Source organism: Haliotis cracherodii, unplaced genomic scaffold (genome assembly GCF_022045235.1).
Source record: "Haliotis cracherodii isolate W230 unplaced genomic scaffold, xgHalCrac1.p SCAF_13, whole genome shotgun sequence".
NCBI lineage: Eukaryota > Metazoa > Mollusca > Gastropoda > Lepetellida > Haliotidae > Haliotis > Haliotis cracherodii.
In genome coordinates, this window is record NW_027266268.1 from 12394549 (window position 1) to 12416441 (window position 21893).

At 38.9% G+C, this 21893-nt stretch overlaps 2 protein-coding genes across 3 annotated transcripts in view; both read left to right on the forward strand.

The window, feature by feature from the left end:
* The first annotated feature begins 442 nt into the window (after positions 1–442).
* LOC139459630 (dipeptidyl peptidase 2-like) overlaps positions 443–21893 on the forward strand; it is a 105618-nt gene continuing 84167 nt past the window's right edge. Inside the window, exons 1-2 of the mRNA XM_071241212.1 lie at positions 443–608; positions 3983–4122. Coding sequence (XP_071097313.1) covers positions 443–608; positions 3983–4122 — 306 coding nt within the window. The remainder of the gene's footprint in view (positions 609–3982; positions 4123–21893) is intronic.
* Positions 12276–21893, forward strand: part of LOC139459631 (probable G-protein coupled receptor 21) — a 51960-nt gene continuing 42342 nt past the window's right edge. The window contains exon 1 of one of the 2 annotated variants that reach the window (XM_071241216.1): positions 12276–12342. The gene's annotated coding sequence lies outside the window, so the exon portion shown is untranslated. Of the gene's footprint in view, positions 12343–16965; positions 17119–21893 lie in introns of those variants that run through there. The other variant, XM_071241214.1, reaches the window with a different exon arrangement.

Consider the following 21893-nt stretch of genomic DNA (forward strand, 5'->3'; position numbering starts at 1 on the left):
TTTGCTGATCACCGGAATGATCGCTATGCTGTTACAAGAGGGAGCATACATTGTATATGAATGTTCGATGTACAATAGGGAGCGAAATCTATTACAAGGCGTGAATAACCTATGGGTTAAAACTTCTATTTTCCAGTGTCCGTCGTAAGATTTTCAGAAGATAAGGATCGAATAAAGTGTACTTGACTCGTTCTGGCTGATGCCACGTACAGCCCAAAAGTGGTGGATGATCGATCCAGCGTTGCCAGTTTGGCTTGACCAATTAACTATCACATTAAACTTTTTCCTCCATGCGACATATAACTTCTTTCTTTTTCACCTGTTCGTAATTGCAGACCATATTATATTAATAGCTTTCAGAAGTGAATGCATGTGAAGGGGAGATAATTGTAAAGAGAAAATCGTCATGTGATTGTTGTCATGTGACAAACTGATATTCAAAATGGCGACTTCCTATGTGCCACTTGTGTTTTGTCTCTGTGTTGTTAGCGCTGTTGTGAATGGACAGGGTGTGCCGTACACAGAGAAGTACTATACCCAAACTGTGGACCACTTCAACTACCTCAGCTACGGCAATCAGACTTTCCAGCAGCGATATCTCATTCAGGGTGAGTCACTTGAAGTACCGGTACGTCTGTGATAGTATGATTGATTGTATGATTTGAAGCAGTAAAACTATACAAACAGTGAAAATCATCATGATTCAATGATTGACATGAAATAAAAGACATTACATTTTTGTCATGCGTTTGTGAGTATCAAGTATATCAAGTTATCATTCATGGATCAAATACATTGCCTATTTGTACACAATATACCAGGTCCTGTCAAAATGAAGTCCTCTACTCTGATAAGTTAGCATCTGTCAGTCCCCGCTAAAAACTGCGGTCGATCGGAGAAGATTTTGCAGAAATGCCCAATCGCTACAGAAATCTACCTATCTTGCATACAATCACATTTTGTGCAGAACTGGTGAACGTTTCCTTTTTAAGTCCAAATCTGGTTTAAACATGTAAACACTTTGAAGCAGAGTCGACTTTCGAATTATTGCTTACCAAAAGTGCATGTCTGCATGTTAACACTAGTGATTTGCAGCTGCACTTCAATAAGGTATTGTAGCCTTGGATATGTTTATCATAAAAATACCTGCCACAAGTCAAATAGGTGCAAAACTACGGAATTCACGAAAATTTAGCTTAAAAGATTGCAGAATTGGGTGCAGAATTTACAATAAATGACTGCAGAATATTTTTTGTATTTTTTTCAAATACAGTGGGTACTGCTCGGTCAGCCGGTAACAGGTTATTTGGAATAGTGTCCTGACCCAATAGTTTCATATATCTTGTGTCATTTCATAATTAGTATTTTTGTATTCCTTGTGTAATCTGTAAACAGGTTGTTCAGTAGAAGGCGTTTTTGTCAAGGACAGGAAGTTGCATTAGCACCTGGCATTTCAGCCTGGCTATGTTGAAAATTTTAGTAGAATATACCAAGTGGTTGACATTATAGGAACACAGGGCTGTCATGTCTACATACACCTGCTGCAAGTTAAATAAAGTTCCTTAAAATGAGCCCTGGTAACGTTCAGCCCATTAAACCTACACAAAAACAGGGACTGTAACTGTCATGCCAAAATGAAAGTGGAAATTTTTAGTAAAATAATGTACCACTGAACTTGCTTCCAGTCTGACTAAATTCATGTCAAACTTTTATGAAACCACACAAATATATATGATGCTATAAAAGCAATCTGGGGCATGATCCAACCCCAGAATAACAAAACTACTTGGATTTAAAACTACCACTAACCAAGTTACAAAATTACGAGGAAGGTTCAAGGTTGGTCTCAATCTTACATTGCTATAACTACTGCTGATAGCATGAAAATATCTACCTCATCTAGGACATGAACAAACACTGTCTGGACTGATAAATGACATATGTTTGGTTACTTCTATAGACTGGTTGAACATTGACTAAATTGATTTGAATTTGTTTCCAAAAACATTAATGATTTTAATAGATAATTGTACATAGACTTTACAAAACTGTGGACATAAAAATATGAATTTTTTTTTCTTTTATAAACATTTAATGTGGGTTTTTATCCTTGACGATGATGCAGCAATTCTTTGATTGCCATAGTAGCAGGTGGGTAAGTAATTGGCGTAGATGACAACTTGTTAAGTTTACATTGATGGAAGCTTTGTATCACATTTCTTTAATCTTTTCCTCGTGACACAGGTCATATAGATACACCCAGGCAGCAGCTTACCTTATCATGATAAAAGCAGGCCAAATTAATTATTTGTTTTGCTTTCAATGTGTTAGTTTGGCCATCTTCCCTAGGCAAGGGAGTTAATTAACCAGAAAAGTCCTGTTTAAACTCTTGCCGGACTTGGCTGGAATTATGGAATTATGTATTGGCTGGACTACCAACTCTTTGAACAGTCCAATCAAAATTGAGTAATGAAATCAACATCCAGTTTGTTTACTGTCATGCTGATTTCGATCAATTGCAGGATTTGCAAAGCATGTGCACAGTCAACTTAGCATCAACAAATATGTTTCAAATATTTTCATGTTTTTAATCTATGTGCTAACATGATTTGGTACACTTTGTGAAGTGTGACATGTTTTTTTACAATATAGATCTTGATTGTCTTGACTTGGAGCTGCCATTTTGTTTGAAGCAAATGCAAGTGATATGAGAGGTGGAGTCCGTTTGGTCAGTGGGACATAGAAGGGACAGAACATGTGGCGCTATGATCAAGCCAAGAAATTCCAGCCTAGTTTTACAGTCTGTTAACTTTGCCTTGAGAGGATCTAGTTTGGCTGACACAGAATTAAAGTATATATACATAGTCAACACTTCAGTGAATCTTCTTTTAAGTAGACACCTGACTTTACTAGTACAGTGTATCATATGTACTGACATTTGTAGGAATAGTGCCATTTAAATATTCTAAGATTTTGTTAAGATTCTAAGATTTAGCTGTGAATCATGTCAAGAGTGAGTGAGTATGGCTTTGCGCCGCTTTTAGCAATATTCCAGCAATATCATGGCAGGGGACACCAGAAATGGGCTTCACACAATGTACCCATGTCGGGAATCGAACCCGGATCTTCGGCGTGACTAGCAAATGCTTTAACCACTAGGCTACCTGACCGCCCCCAATCATGTCAAGAGGCAGCATGATCTGCATGTACTCATCACTAATTTGGCAAAATTTGGCTGTGAATTTGGGACTCTTTCCCTTGAAAATAAGAGCAAAATGGTCAGTGATTAAAAAAAATGCCAATAATCTTTCAAAATCTGAATTATTTGAACTATTATGAAAGGGAGGTTACTCTTGTTCCTTACCTCCTAACTCAATGATGCATATAAATCTTATGACATGTAAAACCGATAAGAGACAAGCTTTTCAAACGTAGCACAAACAACAACATATGTAGATAAGTTATTAAATAAGGAAATAAATATGAAATGTCTTTTTTTGTCAACTGCCAGCCCAATTACTTCACAAGATCTTTAAAACTGAGATGATGAGGTGAAATTAGGTTTAACGTCACATCCAAGATTATTGCACTTATAAATAAATGTCAATTATTTATTTATATGAAAGTCATTCTGCTGTGAAGTTAAAACCGCAGGTTGCCTCTTGAATCACTGATGGTGATGTAGACATGGAATTTATATATAACATTTTGTATTGTATAAGAGATTAGAGGGTTTATATTAGAAGCAGGAGAAAGAAATATTTTTATGTTTAATTTAATTCTTAGACTGGATGCCAGGCAGGCCTGTGAAAATAAAAAATGTGTGGCCTAAACTTGAGGTTGTGTTTGACAAAAATATTATTTCGGTGTGTGTACTTTACCCAGGCACCAGGAACTTATTTTAACTGTCCATTTTAGGACTTTAACCATGTCATCGGCACTAAACTACAATGATGTTAAAATCCTTGTTTACCATTGTCAGATAAATGGTGGAATCGCGGTGTGGGACCCATCTTCTTCTATACAGGCAATGAAGGGTCCATAACTGATTTCTGGGATGCAACCGGATTCGTCACTGACATCGCACCACAGTTTGGGGCCCTTGTAGTCTTTGCTGAACATGTGAGTACTATTTACTTTTGCTTCATGTCAATGAATCTGTACCACACTCTTCTAGCCTAGGTGCCATTGTTCAAAGCGATCTTGGCGCTCAGGCGATTGTAACCCCCATACCTTAACACAGATTTATGACAGTCGTAGCGCTAAGGCTGTTTCGTATGTCACCCTGGACCAGAAAATCTCTGCAGCATCATGTGGGGGGATGGGTGGTGCAAATCACTGCGCAGAGCTGCATCCCTTGGGCACGCCAGAAACATATGATTGTGGGTTTGAATCCAAGTTTGCCCCGATTATGTTTCTAGGTTTGTCAGCACCATACCCGTGCTTGTAGGTTTCATCAAAGTGGTAAACGTCTGAGACCTGCATGACTTGATGCTTTCCTCCCACATTAAGCTGCCACGCAACAATATAACTGTAATACTGCTAAAAGCGGCGTTAAACCCAACACACTCACTCACTCACTCACTGCAGCATCATGTATGCAATCTACATGATCTGAGACTGAGGAGCCGGGACCACCTCCATGGTCTAATGGTAGAGCGTCTGCCCGGAGAGCAGAAGATCCGGGGTTCGATCCCCAGCCACGTCATACCAAAAGAAGTTAAAAGATGTACTTGTTGTTACCCTGTCTGGCGCTCGGCATTAAGGGGCTAAAACAAGAACTGATCGGCTCAGAGTCAGTATACTGTGTCTGAGTCGGGTATTCATGTTAAACTGTGGCATGGTATCTCAGTGTGCTAGCACTATAAATCGGCATCAGTCCGGACTAGTACAAGCAGCCACACAAACACACACACATACATGCTCATCGCTATATAAGTTAAACCCCATTTCACCTCACCTGAGGCGTCGGGACACTAGAATGAAGCACTCATAAAATATTAGAACACACCCTTGTGCAGCATGAACAAACATTGGTTACACAGAATATGTTAACCTTTTCAGGATCACTTGATATCATCACAGTTTGATAGTGATTCATAAACACATCCTTTGATGTAGTAAGAATCGTACAATAGACTTTGCTTTAAGTAGATCTTTTTATGATTATGGAAACAAAATTGTATGTTGATATTTATATTTGTTGATATATCGAAGAGTGATGATGACTTGTGTTTGAGTTCTCAGTAGATGTTAAAAGTGTGACCTACAGAACTTGGACCTGAAATTAAAATGTATTATTAATATTAGATATTAGCCTAATATTTTTCTGCATATATGTCATTGGATTGTACATGATTTATGTTTTTGTTCATATGAGACATATTAGACAATATGATTATTCCTAATAATGCAGTTTAGTTTCCAGCTTGTGTAGTTGGAAAGTTTCCCTTTTCAGCACTACTGTCATTGTCATCTCTCATGTTGAAGATAACCATGATGACTGTTATTGTATGTTGTATTTCACTGTGTTGTACATATTATCTAGGACCACCTCCGTGGTCTAATGGTAGAGCGTCTCCCCGGAGAGGGGAAGGTCCGGGCTTCATTTCCCAGCCGCGTCATACCAAAGGACGTTAAAAGATGGTACTTGTTCTTACCCTGTCTGGCGTTTGGCATTAAGGGGCTAAAACAAGGACTGGTCGGCTCGGAGACAGTATACTGTGTCTGAGTGGGGTATTCATGTTAAACTGCGGCATGGTATCTCAGTGTGCTAGCACTATAAATCGGCATCAGTCCGAACTAGTACAAGCAGCCACAAACAAACACACACATGTGCATGCATGTCGCTATATAAGTGCAGTAATCTTGGCTACGACGTTAAACCCAATTTCACCTCTCATATCATCTAACATCATAGCTTTGTACATATTATTTTATGTCATAATGTTGTACATGTTATCTAACATCATTATATAGCGTTCTGCATATTATTTTATGTCATAACGTTGCACATATTATCTTACATCATTTTGTTGTTCATATTATATTACAACATATTGTTGTTCATATTATCTTACATCCTGTTGTTGTATATATTGTCATATTTATTATTGTTGAACATATGATACATATTGTTGAACATATATATTCATGTTATGAGATCAAACATACTTTTGAACACATCATTATGATCAAACACTGGTGTACACATATCATAATTAGTATGGTGGAACATTGTTGAATACATTATTATGATCAAACATTGCTGAACACATTGTGATCAAACATTGTTGAACCTGAGTGGGTTAGATCGCTGACTTTGTGTGCTGGCTATTAGGTGCCTCACTCTGACAGTGTGGGTTAGAATCCTAGACGGGAATCAACCCTAAAAAGTACTAGAATCGAGGGGACCCCCATAATTCATTTTAAGGGTCCTTGTAGGCAGTATGGGGGTCCTGTAAAGTAACAAAACGATGTAGTGTACTGTATGTTTTGATAATTACTTTAGAGCCTCGAATGAATCAATGATCATGTGCATAGTGGTTATGATTGATGTATGAAATAACACCAATAACTGCTCTTGATGCGCTGTAGGTACAGTGAATATTATTGTGGTCTCTCGTAATGCATTATATATTTTTTCTGCATCCATTCTCTCCATTTGTACGTAATGGACGCACATTTGTGTGTCGTGTAAAACTCATGTTCATGATAGCGGCCATTTTAGATCAGCAGCTGACACAAAAGTTTAAACTGGGGGGATTCTGGGTAAGAATTGGTCCAAAGCAACTGATGCCTTTACCTAGGTGGCATCTTAATGGATTAGCTAGACATGACTGGGTTGATACCATATCAATGTACCCTGACAGGGTGGATTGTTGATTATAATGTCAATACTGGCTTGTCTCCTCCAAACTCGATGACTTTCAGGCTGCTGTGATATAGCGGGAGTAGTGCTGAGTACGGGATTAATATCACGCAAATGTAACATTGCGGGGATGCACATTTTATAATGTTCTTTGAGCATATTCTATATCATGTATACAGTCACATCTGATATATACTACTCAAAAGAAGTTAAGGATCACATTATTCTTTCATATTACAATAATTAATCTCTCATGCCATGACAGATTAACATTTCCAATATGAAAGAATCGGGTGATCCTTAACTTCTTTTGAGTAGTATACATCACAAGCAAAACTAGCTTGATTTTTCAGCAGTAATGAAGATAAAGTAATTACTGAATTACTTCAGTGGTAAATATATCAAGAACTTCATAGTCCTGTTGAATATAGAGCGAAACGATCATGTTAATCAAGACATCAAGCTACTGGTTACAATCATCTGACTGTCAATGATAGCTTGTGTGTGAAAGTGTTTTTCATGTTTAAACGCTCTGGTTCAGTTTAGTTGATGTTTCAGTTTGGATGTTCAGTTTCAATGATAGCCAGAAAGTGCTTAAATAAAGCAAGTAATGTCTGTGTTCACTATTGTAGTACCCGGGTCCTACTCAGTACCCACCCGACCCAAGTACCCACCCGACCCAAGTTACCCAAGTTACCCGTCCCAGCCCTACTATTGGTTGTAATCTACAGTAAATAATTTGTAAGTGATTACATGGCATTTGACTGGCCAACCAAGAATATCATTTATGCATTTAGGTTCCGTAAACAAACAAAACATTATGTCACACCTTAGGCCAGACTACTTATTTCTGACTGGCAGATAGTAGAATTGTTAGGACTTGTGTTGGATTATTGCGCTGAATGATGTCACTGATTTCGTATTGTTACAGTTTTGTTTGTGTTAAATAATTAAGTTAAATAAAATCATTTAGTTTTTTTATTGACATATCTATTGATCAGAGGTGTAAGAAGTGACTTCAATATGTTTTTGTGTTAATGGATCAATAAATGTAAAAATATTGTGTGCACATTTTGCGTAAATCCATCCTTTTCCAGACTTAGTTAAATTCTATACAGGCAGCTGTCATATGTCTGAGTGAGGCAGTAACTTACTGGACTCTGGCTTCAGAGTATTAGAGAAGGTTCCATCCTGCTCTGTGTCAACTTGTCTCAGACTCCTTCCATCGAGTTTTGTTATCTTCGTGACTTGGGTGATGTTCATTATGTGTTTTCACAAAATGATAGTCTTGGTTTGTTTGCTTGTTTGTCTGTTTGTTGTTTAACGCCTCTATGATGGCGGTCTGTAAATAATCGAGTCAGACAATCCAGTGGTTGATATCATGAGCATCGATCCACGCAGTTGAGATATGATGACATGCATCAACCAAGTCAGCAAGCCTGACCACCCAATACCTTTAGTCACCTCTTACAGCAAGCATTGGTTGCTAAAAGACCTATTCTACCCCATATCTTCACAGGTTAATAAGGGGTCACAGGCGGCCCAGTTGTCTAAGGTGCTGCGATTCATTGTGCAGAGATGCGTCCCCTGGGCACGCCAGAAACCTATGATTGTGGGTTCGAATCCCAGTGTGCCTCGATTCTGTTTCTAGGTTTGTCAGCACCATACCCGTGCTCATGGGTTTCACTGAAGTGGTAAACGTCTGAGACCCACATCATTTCAGGCTTTACTCCCACATTAAGCTGACATGTCGTGATATAACTGTAATACTGTTTAAAGCGGCGTTAAAACTCAACCCACTCACTCACTCACAGGTTAATAGTGTTGGCATCATTGTCACTGGTTGATATTAAAACCTGTTGCTGATGTCTTGCCACCAGTCCAAGAACAATTGCAATGCACTGATCGTCAGATCAATCTTTCCTGACACTTTTGATCAAAACATGCCTCAATCTCAAATCTCAAATCTGCATATATTGTTTACAATCGACCAGAAACTGATGAAACCTGGGACAAAAAAAAATAAAACTTGAAACTACTCTGATTGATTTGGTCTGTTTATAGCAAGTCTAATATGTAAATAGCAGAATCAGTGTCGAAACATTGATGTCATTGTCATGAAGGGATATCAGTATCGATCTGTCAACATGTGCAAAGCTCGCATCAATTAAACCTTTCTTCACAGATTTATTATCTGCTGACAGGCAATCAACACTTTGTGTTGTGTACTGGGGACATAGGGCTGGGTGTAATTAATTAATAACCCGGAGGCCTCTAAAGTAATTATTGCACAGATCTAGTCCGATAAATAACTCATGATGTTCATAAGGTGGTTATACTTGTATTGATTTTATCGCAAGATGGGACCTGAGGAGATTGAGGAGTGTCAGTCATCTTTTTTGCAAATGTAGTGGGGAGTGGAGTCATCCTACAGATGACATCCTTACCTTGTCAGCTTACTGATGGGGTTAACCTCTGTGGTCATGTGGACAAGGCGTCCTACTTCTGATCAGAATATCCGTGGTTCGAATCCCATCCCGGGACTCGGAAATTTTATTGCCGCTGCACAAATATGGAATTAGTGAATGGTGTTTTATGCCACACCAGCAACATATAATTGTAGCCGTGAACAACATGGCCTCAAGCCTCAGTTCTTCATGCTGAATTGGTACTATGGGGTAGATTAGTTCTAGCCTAGTTTGAAAATTGTTGTTCATTCCAGATAGTGCCAGAAACCTGGGATCATAGGTCCCAGTCCTGATTTCTATTTCTTGGTTTGTCAGCAGCATACCCATGCTCGTGGGTTTCACCAAAGCTTTTAACATCGGAGACCTGCATCACATCAGTGTTTTCTCATCATGCCATGACAAAACTGGAATTCTGTTCAAAACTCACTCACTCACTCACTCACTCACTCATGCCAGTTACCTCTGTTTCTACCACATCTGATGATATCAGTACTCAAAAATGTTGTCAAAAACTATGAAATGTGACAGTCCTAAAGATTTTTTTTGCATATTTGTAAATAAGTTTGTTTTAAACTGCTGTTTTCATCCATTGACCTACATTTAACTTTGACTCTATTTTTCACTAGACTTGAGATGAGATCATGTAATGACAATATGAGATCATGTGATGCCCATATGAGATCATGTGATGCCCATATGAGATCATGTGATGACCATATGAGATCAAGTGATGCCCATATGAGATCATATGATGCCCATATTAGATCATGTGATGACCATATGAGATCATGTGATGCCCATATGAGATCATGTGATGACCATATTAGATCAAACCAAATATGGAACCAGTTATAACTATCAACATGTGACAGGGACCATTTGAGAATACCGACTGTTGACTGCTGACCATCACATGCAATTCTTGAAGAATCATTGTTTGGTGATACTGATTTATTTACCCTACATTACATGTTACCAAGCACTGCCGTTCGCAGACATGTTGATGTTTTATTAGAAAAATGTAACTATTTATAGATCAACAGGCTAATCCAATGTATTGTGACAACATAAGAAATGATACAAATTTGATATCAGATTTAAGATTCAGAAGATACCTTCAAGGTGTTATGTTTACATGAACTTGGCTATTTTACTTATGGTTATGAATGTGTGTTTGCTACCACAAATACTCACGTTATTTAAATACATGCTCTGTGGTGCATAAGCCATCTTTTTCATAGACAGGACGGTCACTTAATAGCTGGCACACTGACGATTTACAGTGTCAAGCATGGCACAATAGATGATTTATTTACATTTTTACTGCAAGTTTTCACTACTAATTAATGTACGTTTGGTGTAGCAGTTATTTAAGGTAAGAATCAATATTTTATATTTTTTGTGCAACTATGATCGATACTTGTATCGAGAAGTAAAAACATTGTGATCCAAAGATGTATCGGTGTATCATCCCTCTACTACTCAAAGGGACAAACAATCAACTCACGCAAATAGCCCAACGGATGTAAACATGGTCACTTTGAATCAATTGAATTCAACAGCCCTGTGGTCTCAGGCACTGTACTTAATTGTGCAGAAATACATCCCATGTTAGCCAGAATCCCTGATAACTGTGCAGAGTTACATCCCATGTTAGCCAGAATCCCTGATAACTGTGCAGAGTTACATCCCATGTTAGCCAGAATCCCTGATAACTGTGCAGAGTTACATCCCATGTTAGCCAGAATCCCTGATAACTGTGCAGAGTTACATCCCATGTTAGCCAGAATCCCTGATAACTGTGCAGAGTTACATCCCTTGTTAGCCAGAATCCCTGATAACTATGCAGAGTTACATCCCATGTTAGCCAGAATCCCTGATAACTGTGCAGAGTTACATCCCATGTTAGCCAGAATCCCTGATAACTGTGCAGAGTTACATCCCATGTTAGCCAGAATCCCTGATAACTGTGCAGAGTTACATCCCTTGTTAGCCAGAATCCCTGATAACTGTGCAGAGTTACATCCCATGTTAGCCAGAATCCCTGATAACTGTGCAGAGTTACATCCCATGTTAGCCAGAATCCCTGATAACTGTGCAGAGTTACATCTCATGTTAGCCAGAATCCCTGATAACTGTGCAGAGTTACATCCCATTTTAGCCAGAATCCCTGATAACTGTGCAGAGTTACATCCCTTGTTAGCCAGAATCCCTGATAACTGTGCAGAGGTACATCCCTTGTTAGCCAGAATCCCTGATAACTATGCAGAGTTACATCCCATGTTAGCCAGAATCCCTGATAACTGTGCAGAGTTACATCCCATGTTAGCCAGAATCCCTGATAACTGTGCAGAGTTACATCCCATGTTAGCCAGAATCCCTGATAACTGTGCAGAGTTACATCCCTTGTTAGCCAGAATCCCTGATAACTATGCAGAGTTACATCCCATGTTAGCCAGAATCCCTGATAACTGTGCAGAGTTACATCCCATGTTAGCCAGAATCCCTGATAACTGTGCAGAGTTACATCCCATGTTAGCCAGAATCCCTGATAACTGTGCAGAGTTACATCCCATTTTAGCCAGAATCCCTGATAACTGTGCAGAGTTACATCCCTTGTTAGCCAGAATCCCTGATAACTGTGCAGAGGTACATCCCTTGTGAGCCAGAGTCTCTGATCTGGAACTTGAATCTCTGATTTACTTCAATTATGATCTGTCAATCTTGGTCTGTCAGCATACCCATGGGATTCAAAGATTGCATCACTTCAACCTTGACCTTCCACATTAGGCTGGCACACCATTTGTGAGATATTGTTGAATTCATTGTTAAGCAGGACACTCAATCCATGGCCTGAGAGCAGAAGTAATCAGATGTGTTCCTGCGTGTGATGTGTGTGCCAGGTGGGCCGGACAGTCGGTGGTCGAGAGTGGCTACGTAATTAGCTTCACCTCGTTACTCTATCAGAAGCAGACCTTTCACAGAATCCCAGGAGAAATCAAAGTAAGATTGCTTGCCATTTTAATGTCAGCCCTGAATACTCCAGCGCATAAAAAACGACATTGGAGCAGGATGTAGATCGGGCATTGAAACTGAAAAAAAAAGTAAAAACACTTTTGCAAAGGCTAATTTACCTTTACTTAATTATATAGGTATGACTTAACAAGACCAAGTAACCAGTTTTTACTTGGATAGTTTTAGAGAAAGGCAAAAATGTAAAAACTTGTAGCCAGTTTTCACTTGGATAATTTTAGAGAAAGGCAAACATTTTAAAAATTGTGTTACCATGGTTACTCACAGGTTACAACTTGAGTTATTAATCATTCCAATTACGGCCAAAGTGTAATGGGTGGGCCTCATCTTAAAAATGTTAAATTTGTCCGTGTATTAGCTACTTTGTCATATTTCGTTCAGGGATTGATCCACACATGGGAAGAATACCAGAAGCTCATTGTTGATGTCCCTGACTATGATAGTTTGGAATGTAGCTAAAGGAGTGTGAAACCACCATTCGCTCAAAATAATGATTCTAAGGGGCATGGCATTTCTTTCATGATATTCTTGACACATCATCTTGTGATCTGTTTTTCCTTTAAGACAATTATTACGTTGTTATGTCAGAATTCACATCAATCTTTCATTGTATAGCAGCTGGATTTATTTTTTTAAAACAGTTTTTTATCTTTTGTCTGTGCTGTAAATTTCATGATAATGCTGATTCTGCTGCGAGGTGTTATTCTTGAGGTGGGATGAATAATTCACTAATCCCTTAGAGACAAGAAATGAGAAACTATCCAATTTCAGAACTTGTTGAACTGAGGCACGCCACTGTGTAGATCATGAGACGACTGTTATGTCTTGTGTTTTTGCCCTTCCGTTGTTCTTCTGACACTCTCCTGCCTGGAGCTTGGCATCAAGGGATTAAACAAGGACTGGTCGTCTCCAAGTATACTGCAGGTCCAGTATACTAGTTGTCCCCCCCCGGGACCCCAAATAATTTATTTCAAGGGCCAGATCAGGAAATATGAGGGTCCAGTAAAGTAATGAGATGTTGTAGTGAACTGTACTGTAAGATTTGATAATTGTCAAGAATTTGTTATAATGAATCTTATTGTGCGTCCCTCGGGAAGCAATATATATTTTATCTGCGTCCATGCTATACATTTGTGTATTTTGGATGCACAGGTGTAAACCCTGATGCTGGGGGTATCTCACTTACTGAGGCTAGCACTATAAAACTGGCATTAGTCTGGACTAGTACAAGCAGACAGCACACACGCATGTAGATAACACGCAAACACACTTTAATGCAAGGTGAGATAATATCATGGCATATGGAAGGTCTTTTTAAGGGTAAAGTAGGGATTTTGGTTAGTACAGCTTTACAGTATTTCAGTCAGATAACAGCATCCCGGGTATGGAAGGAAAGCCTCAGATACAAGAACTGTGTACATCAAGACTAATCCGTATGAAATATGGTTAAAGGATGATTCTACCATGAATTTGGAATTTACTCGATTCTGATTGGTCAATCAGAGGCTATTAAATCACAATAAACCCCCTCTGATTGAAACAGCTGGTTTGACGTCTGCAGCACCGCGGAAGCTAATATTCATAGAATAGTACTATTTTCAGTCATTGTCAGTAGGCATATTTAAATAATTATATCTACAATTACAGGTTACAAAATGCACAGATGAGGCTACTACAATATTCAAAGGATGTGTGGCAATACATTTCATGAAGAAAAACACAACAGAAATCAACAAAGGGAATGTATTTACGTTTTGGAGACAACAGAGAGCTTGGAATTTTGGCGCTTTTCTATGTACGACTGTGACGTCATATCTTTTGCGCCACAATGAGCGATATGACGTCATAATGGTGACGTGCGATGTAGAGCGAAAGCCTTGCAAAGTTTGCTTTGTTTTCTTTAGGGATGCCCACCTCATGTTAGCTTACCAAGTTGCCATGCTTATATGCTTTCAATGCCTGTCATATGTTCGAGTGAAGTATAACGGTGTAAACAAACTCTTGAGTATATACAGCACCATATTTTGTTCAGTGATTCCGTAATTTAGATTGATAACCAACTCAAAACACTGGACTCAACCCATGTCACTTCACTCAGTATATTTGCTTGCACCAAAGAGTTCGCGTTTTTTTTAGTCATGGTAGAATGGAGATAAACATACTGTGTTTTCAATGAAGAGCTAGATTACCTGTAGATTTAACTGCGCTATATTTAACATTTGAAACCTCACCCCTTCGGTTCCAAATTCAATTTAGCGGGGTTAAATTTACAGGTAACCTAGCTCTACATTGAAAACACAGTATGTTTATCTCCTTATTGAATCATTGATGAATTTTTTTAGGCTTGTTTTGAGTCATTTGCTTTTGATGTAATCATGGTAAATCATGTCTTAGAAGTCAACTGACAATAGGGTCATGGGTTGCCCAGTCATAGTAGGACCTGCAGTACACAGCACATAGTTGCTACCCTTAGGTGTGCCAGGATCCTGGGTTCAAATACAAGATTTCCCATATTGGTCCCAGCTTGAAACCAAACTTGTTTGGTCCCTGTGAGGATTTCAGGCGATCCTTAGCATTAAACCTTATATATATGAGGAGAATGGATTGGGTGGTGATGCTTGGTAGCTGGGTTTATAGGCCGTCAACAAACTTGCTGGATTTTCCAGTCTGACTTGTAAATTGGATCGAGGTTGGAAGTGAAACCATATACAATGTAGTCCTTCATCCATACATCATTATTTTGTAGTTAGGTCAATCATTTGCTAGACTGTTATTGATTATCATACCCCAATGGGACAAGAAAGACAAATGATGCTGTCTTACGATATAATAGACAAAACCATGGCAATTTGAATATTGTTAATGAGGGTAGTCTGTGTAATATACATAAACACATTTCATTGACATTGACATATCATACTTGTTGGTTTATTCAGGTCAAAAGAGAAATATCAGGTACAGCACTATGTCGCACTATGCTTTATCACAGTTTCAGACTGACGTCAATCACTGGTCTTTGACCGATAAAATTTCAATTTGACTGATGGTTTGTTTAAGTAGTCGGACTTTTAACCGAACAAATGCTAAGCAAGACGTCACATGTTTCATAATTTCATAAATAAAATGTAAATAGTAATTATTAGTCCTCCTCACAGTATCAATATAATAAAACATACACAGCCATCCAAAATCGTAATTGAAATTCTGAGCAGCGAGTCTTTGCATCATACTTTCTTTATCATAGGGAAACACTGTCAGGAGCTATAGTGACTGAGTCAAGTGCATTTCTTATCGCGAAGGTCATGGCCAGGTCATATATATTCATTCGATCAAAAACGTTATTGCATTGATTTGTTGTTATGGTTCATCCTCCATTTTTGTGGATTTGACTTATTGACATTTGCGATTGACTTATTACATTTCTTGGGTCCAAGTCATGGTCCTATATATATATACTGTTTTTTTCTGTCTAAATCACTGTTAAAGCATCTGTCTCACCGCTGTCTGTGTTTGGGCCACAGAATCAACAAGCAGTAATTACTGGACTAATTCCTTGTCAGACGGATCCTTGTTTGTGTGATCTGTCTCTGGCGTATCAACAAAGATTGCATTCAGAAGACGGTGGCAGTAATTCCCAAAATGACTTTACAATTTGGTGGTCTTCTATGTGTGACACGGCCCTCTGTATAGGGCACACGGCACAAACCAGGTGAAGTTAGGCAACGGTGGTCGCTGAGAGGTCTTGTAATAGTGATGTGTTTGGCAGACTCTTGAGATTTGCTTGGGCTTCAGTCCTGCCCCACACTGTAGCACATGTTTGGTAGTAAATTCAGAGGTGAGCAGGATGAAAATCTTGTGTAATTAATTCTCTATGGCCTTATGGAAACAGACTGCCTCTGTGGTCTAGTGGTAGAGCGTCCTATCGGAGAGCAGAAGGTCAGGGGTTTGATCCCTGGCCGTGTTAGTAACCTAAAGACGTTAAAAGTATGGTACTTGTTGTTACCCAGCCTGTCGCTCAGTATTAACGAGCTAAAACAAGGACTGGTCGGCTTTTAGTCAGTATACTGTGTCTGAGGGGGGTATTCATGTCAAGCTGCGGCCTGGTATCTCTGAGTGGGCAAGCACTGTTAAATCGGCATTAGTCCCATTTCACCTCACCTCGCTAATGGGTAAACATCTAAGACCAGCATGATGCCATCACTTCAGGCTCTCATCAAACATAAAGCTGACATGCTGTAATACAGTTGAAACCTACTCTCCCACCCCTTTACCCAACCAAGTACACATGATAACTTTTCTAACACCAACAGTCGAAAAGAAGCATGAAAGGCACACAGTCCTCATGAAACCCATTGTTAAAAGTTAAATATCCCCAGGTCCCCAGACTCAAATTCTTCTGCAGCAAATTTCTTAGACCCCCTTAATTTTGAACACTGCAGTACCATCAACATCCATCAGACTAGACTACAATGGTGAAGACCTTGAAACAGACAATGCCAGCACTGTAGCCTGTAGTATGATGTGAGCAGTGGGAAGCGAGGTAGTAGGTCTGACATTACCACCAGTATCAGTTACCTCTGGGAGGAACAGGCTGCAAGTACACGCAGATGTCAAGAACAATCACACCCACAGAAGCAGCCAGCGCTCCCAGTCTAAGTGGTGACTAACCTGGCAGTGGTATCATTGACTACCTCACCACTATTTCCTGGAGGAACTATACCTGATACTCATGGATCTTCGATACAGGTTTGTTGTGTATTACCAATCTTGGTTATTTGGTATGTTCTGTTAGTTTGTGGACTGGTTAGTTAGTTCTTGAGCACTACTACAGCCTCTAGTAGTGCTGGTACCGTTCAGACTCACTACAGGACCGTTCTGGGAGGAATACATACCGTATTCGACGTAATAAGTGCCCAGGGCGCTCTCAAAATTAAAAATAGGGGGCCCTTATTAGAATATTATTTTGTTGAAAAAAAACTGAGTTAAAAGATTGTAAATTTCCTGGTTTATGCTGACAGCCTGAAATGATACAAAAGAAAAGTCTGTCCGTATTATACACGACAGATATATTTTCCAGAATTAAATTGCCCATAATTAAGGGTGCATATAACACACGAGTGCGCATTATACACAAATAAATATGTCTTGTGTACATTGATCAATCGGAAGAGGTGCTAATTGGGATTGTTATTTAGCCATTATATTAGCAAATATTGCTATGGGCTCTTATTAGAGCGGGGTGCTTATTACGTCAAATACGGTAATCCCTGTGGATCTTTGATACAGGTCTGTTGGGTATTTAGTGAATTCTTTACAGATTTGACTTATATTATTGAGTTAACTGGTTATTTATTTGTGTTTGGTTTGAGGGACTTGGTTTTTGTGACAAACTGCAGTTGTATTTTTAGTAGGGGCAATAATATTGGCAGTATGTGGAATTAGATGGCTATTGATTACTTGGTGTATCAAGTTGAAGTAATTACTTGTTGACATGAAATGTCCTGGCATTTGGAGATGTAGATGTAAACAGTTCTCGTACTGGATCGATGTTTGGACATGTTTGTAGGGTTTGGACTACTTTTGTAATGTCCGTTCTGGATTATTCTGCAAGTCTGATATAATTGTCATTGGAGTGGTTACTGAATCATCATTTTGACTGTTTGCTATATGCCTGGTTGTGTTTGAATACTCTCTGCGTCCGTAAATTTGTGTTCCATTTCTGTCACTGATTTCATGTTCTTGCAATATATATGTTCTTCAATTTTTAATGTTAGTTGAGTGACATCGGCAGTATATAAATATTATATTATGATTATTTGGGGCGGTGGGGTAGCCTAGTGGTTAAAGTGTTTGCTTATCATGCCAAAGCCTTGGGTTCGATTCCCAACATGGGTACAATGTGTGAAGGCTATTTGTGATGTCCCCTGCCATATTGCTGGAATATTGCTAAGAGTATATACTCACTCACTCACTCATTAGTATCTTGGATGATACTTAAAAGCTGAACTATGAGAAACTCAGCAATGTTATATATTGTTTGAGTGAAACCAAACATTATTTAAGTATGATATACAGTGATCGCTCGCTATAACGCTACCAATGGGGTCCAAATAATTGGTGGGCGTTATAGACGATGAGCCGTTTAACCGAGGCCGAGGCGCGCGCTCGGAACATCTCAAATCATCAATATGTGTTTATCTCACGTCACATCAAAATAGTATATATTTTTATGGACCTAGATCTACCTGTAATATCATTCATTTATTAAATCTGTCACATTTCACAAGATCAAAGGTCGATAGTGTGAAAAGTTAATTAGTTGAACAATCGTATTTCCGGGACTTGCCGCGGATGTTTTCAAACAGATTATTAGAACTCCATTCAGCGATAAACGGTTGATTATGCAATGAGAAGCGTTATGTGCAAATGAACAACGAACAACAATACAATTATGTCTGTGTAAAACTATCAGTAATAAAAGTGTACATAAATTTTGGGAGCCATGCATTACCGCGCGTAGTAACCAAAGTAGCGCTTTATCGAAGAGCGCAATAGCGAGCGATCACTGTATTACAAAAATAAGTGTCACATATGTTGCAATACTTTTTTACAGGTATTGATATTTAAGAAATAGCTGACAAAGTGGAATTGTTTATCGTACAATAAACACTATGTACAGTCTCCTTTAGAATGTTAATAAAATTTACAACTTTAGATAGATTTCCCCTCATTTAAATATTGATGACTTCCTGAATGCAATCCGATCTTGGCAATATCTGACAAGTCCATTATGAACTGGCCGGTGTTATTTCCTGAATATTCTCACAAACATCAAAACATTGAAAAATCAGCATCTATATCTTTTATTCCCAAACATACTCACTAGCCTTTCAAAAAAAAAAGCATCTTTCAACTTATGACGTCGTCCAGTTTCAAATGTTACATTGTTGAATCTCCAGAAATAATGTCATGGTAGGACTAAGTTTTAGTGTGACATAAGCCACGACTCTTTCTTCAATTTTTTTGTGTGCTTTATCGCATAGGTATCTTATATTTGGCAATAGTTACACATCTAAATATATATCCTATGAAGGTGGGTTAACCAAAGTGAGATCTGTAGTCTGTCTTACAGACCCTGATACAAATATATCAAATACAGCCCATGAAAGTCTATAATGTTTGGCGGGGCGGTCGGGTAGCCTAGTGGTTAAAACGTTCGCTCGTCACGCCGAAGACCCGGGTTCGATTCCCGACATGGGTACAATGTGTGAAGCCCATTTGTGGTGTCCCCCGCCGTGATATTGCTTGAATATTGCTAAAAGCGGTGTAAAACTAAACTCACTCACTCACTATAATGTTTGGCAAGTCTAGATTTCTGCAGTATCAGGGATGAGATCTGCAACTATCAGAATTGTTTGCCATGTCATCTATTATTGTAAATCATCATTTTGTAGTGCTGTTTTTTTGCAAACTTGACTGCAGATGACAGGACAAAGGCTGTAGATCTGAGGAGTGTGATGAAGGCTATCGGTGCACATTGGGTCATGTCGGCCTTTGAGAAAGTGTTGCAGGGGTGGGGCCTGGACTGCTGGAGTGGTCAATGATGCCTACTTTGACATGAGTGGGTAGAACTCTTGACCGGATGCCTTTTGTGTAATTCCTATTCTTTGAATGACATGGTTATATACTTGTTACAACTGCTGCTCAATAAATTGTGTTCGTGTTTATATTCAAGTTCAAGGTGCGCTATCCAAAGTTCCCCAACCTATAGTGCAGCATTCTTCCAAATTCCAAATCTCCCCAAAATTAAATAAGGAACATATTCTCCTCGGTAGAACCACTAATTGGCCTTGCGAGCCCGTGTGCGAAATACGCATAAAGTCAGAAAGTGCTTGTAAAAACTCCAACTCTCTCCCTCTCTCTTATCCAAAGTGTACAGTGAGGCCGTCTTATGGTTGATAGTCATTTTGGAGACATAAATGTGAAGTTTCATTAACGCGAACAAACACAACTCGCATTTTTCGCATTTAATTCACGCTCGTGTTAATTTAAAGTTTTACAGTATCTGTTCAACTGAACCCAAGGGATTAAGGATATATTGACCCCCAAAGTAAATTATCAATACCATGATAACTTGTGAGTAAATACAGTACTCAATAGCTCAAAATAGTATAGGGGCGGTCGGTTAGCCTACTGGTTAAAGCATTCATTCGTCACGCCGAAGATCCAGGTTCAATTCCCGACATGTGTGAAGCCCATTTCTGGTGTCCCCCGCCGTGATATTGTGAGAATATTGCTAAAAGAGGCGTAAAACTATACTCACTCACTCAAAATGTTTAGAGTCCTGTAACTTACTGCAGAATGTTCAGTTCAAATTCAGGTCAGTGACGTCAGATCTACAGATAGCATCTCTACATAGTGTGTTTATTCTCCTAATTGACCACAAAAACTGTAAAATGAGTAAAACAAACAGGTTTTGCCTTAGTTTAAAATAATTAGCTATTGTAAGGATCATGTTGGTGGGGTATATATTTCCTTTCTGTGCAGCTAATGAATAGATCGACTGGCATATATCCCTGATACACGCAAACACTGGCGGCTAATTGGGCATTGGGTTTTGATAACCACACTAATGAGCATTGAAAACACATGTTGCAGGATTGAATAGGCTGCCATTGGATATCAGGAACATTGACAGACATACTTTGTTCCGATCAAGACTCAAAACCTATCTTTTCACCAAATCTTTCTTGGAGTATTGAGGCTTTGTGTTTTCCTAGCTGTGTAATGTCTCTTTTTGTGTAGACTCAGATGAAGCGCTTTTGAGGAGTTCTTCGAACTGGATACCAGCGCTATTTAAATCTGTAGTTATTATTATTATTAATGTCTGGTGATGGATGCTGGCTGCTGCTCTATCAGTCAATGCATCCTTATAATCTGATACATTGATTTGTTTAAGTATGGGACACAATAGTGTACTGGTAACAGTTATAGGAACTACCACCCCGTGGGGATAGGCTAGAAATGGTCCCCAGCAACTTATGAATGGATTGGTGCTCACAATAATGATCACTGGATTGTCTGTCCAAGACTCGATTATTTACAGACCGTCATGACATAGCTGGATAAATATTGCAGAGTGCAGAGTTAAACAACAAATAATTGGAACAGATATATCCATTGTCGTGTTGATTATATTTTAGGATTAGGCCTACGTGCAATTGTGTTCATTACAGTGTTGTTGAGTATGTTATACTGCACCGTGTATGTAGACATTAATGTTGAATACAGTATGTGCGTGACTGGTTTCATGGTAACTGTCAAGGTGATGAGCGGAGAGCATTGATGCACATCTGGACAGAATTGACAGAATGATGATTTGTATCCAAATATATCATCATGGCTAGCATGCAATAACAAAGCTTGAGGCCATTAATTAGTTGAATGAGAAATACATGCATTGTCAATTAATTCAAAGTGTGTTCTTGTCATTTGGTTCAGCGCAAAATGTGTTCTATACA